Source organism: Microtus ochrogaster, linkage group LG9 (assembly GCF_000317375.1).
Source record: "Microtus ochrogaster isolate Prairie Vole_2 linkage group LG9, MicOch1.0, whole genome shotgun sequence".
In the NCBI taxonomy this organism is placed as follows: Eukaryota; Metazoa; Chordata; class Mammalia; order Rodentia; family Cricetidae; genus Microtus; species Microtus ochrogaster.
In genome coordinates this window covers 38,487,800-38,491,172 of record NC_022034.1, presented here as the reverse complement: position 1 = coordinate 38,491,172, position 3,373 = coordinate 38,487,800, and the positions used below count along the sequence as shown (strand labels likewise).

General features: G+C 39.8%; 1 protein-coding gene across 1 annotated transcript in view; it reads right to left on the bottom strand.

Moving 5' to 3' along the window:
• The window catches only part of Ncoa7 (nuclear receptor coactivator 7), a 148,225-nt gene that overhangs the window by 15,685 nt on the left and 129,167 nt on the right, over positions 1 to 3,373 (bottom strand). Inside the window, exon 11 of the mRNA XM_013352416.2 lies at positions 1,528 to 1,675. Coding sequence (XP_013207870.1) covers positions 1,528 to 1,675 — 148 coding nt within the window. The remainder of the gene's footprint in view (positions 1 to 1,527; positions 1,676 to 3,373) is intronic.

The following is a 3,373-nucleotide window of genomic DNA, read 5'->3' as shown; positions in this document are numbered from 1 at the left end:
AGTGGTGGAGGGCCCTGCAGCATTTAAAACCAGAGTTAACATGATTCTGATTGGAGATGAGCTGCCTAGTCAAGATGATGAAAGAGAAGGATCTAGTATTACTCGTGGGTTTGTGGCTTGGACACCACTAAGATATAAATATGGGAGCAGAAACAAAAATTTTGCAGCATTATGAGTTATTCTGGATATGCTTAAGATTAAAAAACTTTTATCTTATGAGAGTCTACAGTTCTCCTTCACAACCATGAAGCTGAGGGACAGGGGTGTTTCTCACACACTCATACATACACACATAGTGAAATTAAAAGAGATGAGATATTTCTTCCTTTATTTTTTTCCTTAAAAAAAAAATACAAAGAAACATCTTATCCCGGTAAAAGATAAGGAACCAGGCAGGAAGGAAAAAGCCTTTAAAGACACATAAGAGAGACAGCTGTGACTGATAAAACAGAAGTCAGCCTTGGAGAGGAAAAGAGCCTGTTCCCCCGAGTCAGAAACCGAGAATGTAACTGATAACTGAAAATAGAGGAGAGGGAGTATCAGAAAGTAAATTTGTCCAATTCCTTCCTCTTTATAATGTGAAAGGCAGGTCATACTATGGGATGTGTGGATATTAACGTGGGCAGGGAAGTTTAGGGAGAATTGGGCAAAAGGTCAGAAAAGGGAAAGAGTTCCAGTAATGAGTCGGGGAGGACACAGATGAACTCAGTATCATCCAGCTATCTTGGTACCATTCTTCTTGGTTTGAGGCTTTTGCTCTGTTTTGTCTTTTGAGATGAGCCCTAGATATGCTGCTTAGGTTGAGCTCAAAGTCTTGAACTCAAGTGACCCTTCAGTCTTTGCCTGTGGAGAAGCAGGACACCAGGTATGTGGCACTCTGCCTTCTTTTGTTTTTCTGTGCCAATGCTTGTACAGCTAGGATTAGAGCAAGTGTGAGGATACACCTTCCAGGAATGGAGGAGTCTAGATGGGTATGATAGATGGAAGAACCACTAAGCAACGCATGTGCTCTGATAACTGATAGTAGGGATGTCCCTGAAGTCATTCACCATCTCCCCAACATAGAACAAAAAGCTTTGAAGGGTCCCAGAAAGGTATAGAATAGGATGGAGTCAAAGGACCAGACCTCAGAGAGATCCATAACTCCAAAAACAGGCTTAAAGGAGGAAGGAGTGACAGACATATTTCTCTTTATTCCCTGATCTGCCATCTCAGTTCTGAAAGCTTATTACAAAGAGAGACCTATCTTATCCATCTTTATACTACCATGCCCTGCCCCACAAGATATACTTGATATATGATGGTCTAATTGGATAAAGGGAACTCAGGGTTGGGAAACTTACCATCCATTTTTTATGACACAGGAAACAAAGTTTCATAAATGTATTTTAAATGGTTAGAAAAATTAAAGAAAGAATAAGAATAGTATCAGCTATTCAAAGTTTTTGGAATCTGAACACAAGACCATTTTCTCCGTGGTTGGCATTTTAGGGGTCATGACAGCCTATTTCCTACCCAGGTGTTTACCTCCCAGCTCTTGGTGGTGGGCTCACTGAAGAAATTGTCGATCATGTTCAGTTCTTCTTTCTCTACCACCACAAAGCCTTGCTCCTTGGCGTCTTTCCCATAGACATCGGGAGACCATTGAACAAAGAAGGTATACAAGTGATCCACCCTGGAAAACATGTTCGTGATACATGTTAACACCAAGTCCACGTTCCTGGCAGGCATCAAGAGTACCTTGAGTACCTGCAACAGCCTTTTTCCTGCTTGGCCAATTGTTTCACTAAGTAGGAAATTCCCCACTGTCAAGGCTATCTTTGTGAGTGGCTTCCAAAATCAGAAAACAAGAACCCACAAACAAAGCAAAAGCCTGCAGGCACTAACCACTATTGAAACTGTCTCAATCTGAAAGAAAGATCAAGAGATGGGACAGAAAATGGAAAACCCCAATGCAATGTTACACCACATGTTTCTTCTTCCCCAACTTTCACTTATGGGCTACACACTCAACGACAGAAAACAAAGAACCTGTTGACCCGAGGCTTTAGCTGGGAACAGAGACAAACTATAGTTCAAGGGGCCTTTCCTTCGTGCAAGGTATATTACATACAATTTTCATAAAATACTTCTAACAACTAGAACAAGCAGTTATCAGGAACAACACTGGAAGGAGACCTATCATTTGTGGCACATGTCCCTTGCTTCCTCTTTCTATTTAGGACAGAAATTTCTGAAGCTTTTCTCTGGCTATGATCAACAAAGAAATGTCTAGTTGCTTAGCAGAGGATGGGAGGGGGGGCACTGCCAATGCCATAACCTGCAGTATCCACCCTGTATGGACCAGTCACAAACACTAAGTTCTTTATTGATATTCACGATAGCAGGGCATGGGGCAACAGGGAGGATGACCACATGGTTCTTAAAATCTCTTATAATTATAAAATAATTCCAGTTTGAAGCGACCGAAAGAATGTCAATTAATCATTACTTCTTAAAGAAGCTTTGATTGTATCAAAATAGTTTCACAAGATGGTAAGAGAAAAACAAATAAAATCCCCACCTTTGTTCTGACCAAACTGCTTTAGGCTCCCACCTCCTTATCTGCTCTTGCCCATATGTTTACTTGGGTAACATAAAGTTTCATTTGTAATGGGAGCCAAGACATAACTGTGTTATATATAACATTACATAATAACATGTTTACCACATTATTACTCTTGGTATACATCTTTAATAACTACACTGAATAAAAATTAATGAGTCATATCTAACCCGCATCTCTACATTGTCAGGATGTTAGCTTAGGGATTTCTTTCATTATATAAGTAACACTGTGAGGAAAATTGCACAGTCTATATCTTGTACTATCTTTCAAGTTATTTTCTCAAGATTAGAGTCCAGGAATGGTTGACTATGCCCAAGGGCATGCTTTTACAGCTTCAGATGGATCCTGCCAAACTGATTTCGAAAGGCTGACACTGACATTTTGGTTTCTAAGTTTCCCACCACTTTATCCTTTTTAAAAAATGAGTTTATGTGGGCTACATAGATGGCTCAGTGGGTCAGGAGCCTGCCACCAAACCTGATAAACTTAGTTCATTCCCCAGGACCCACATAATAGAAGGGAACCATTCTTCCTCAGGGCCCCTGCACACTGACCCCCACCTGTTCGCAAGGCATATGTGCCTCCTGCTAATACACAGCATTAATAAATAACTTTTTAAATTTTTTTTTTCACATGAAAAACAACCTTTATTCACAAATTTCTTCACTATTTCTGTAGTTAGTTCTTTTTTTTTTAATTTTTTTATTTTTTGTTTTTTATTTTATTGAGAAAAGGAAAAAAAACAAGTTTCCACCTCCTCCCAGC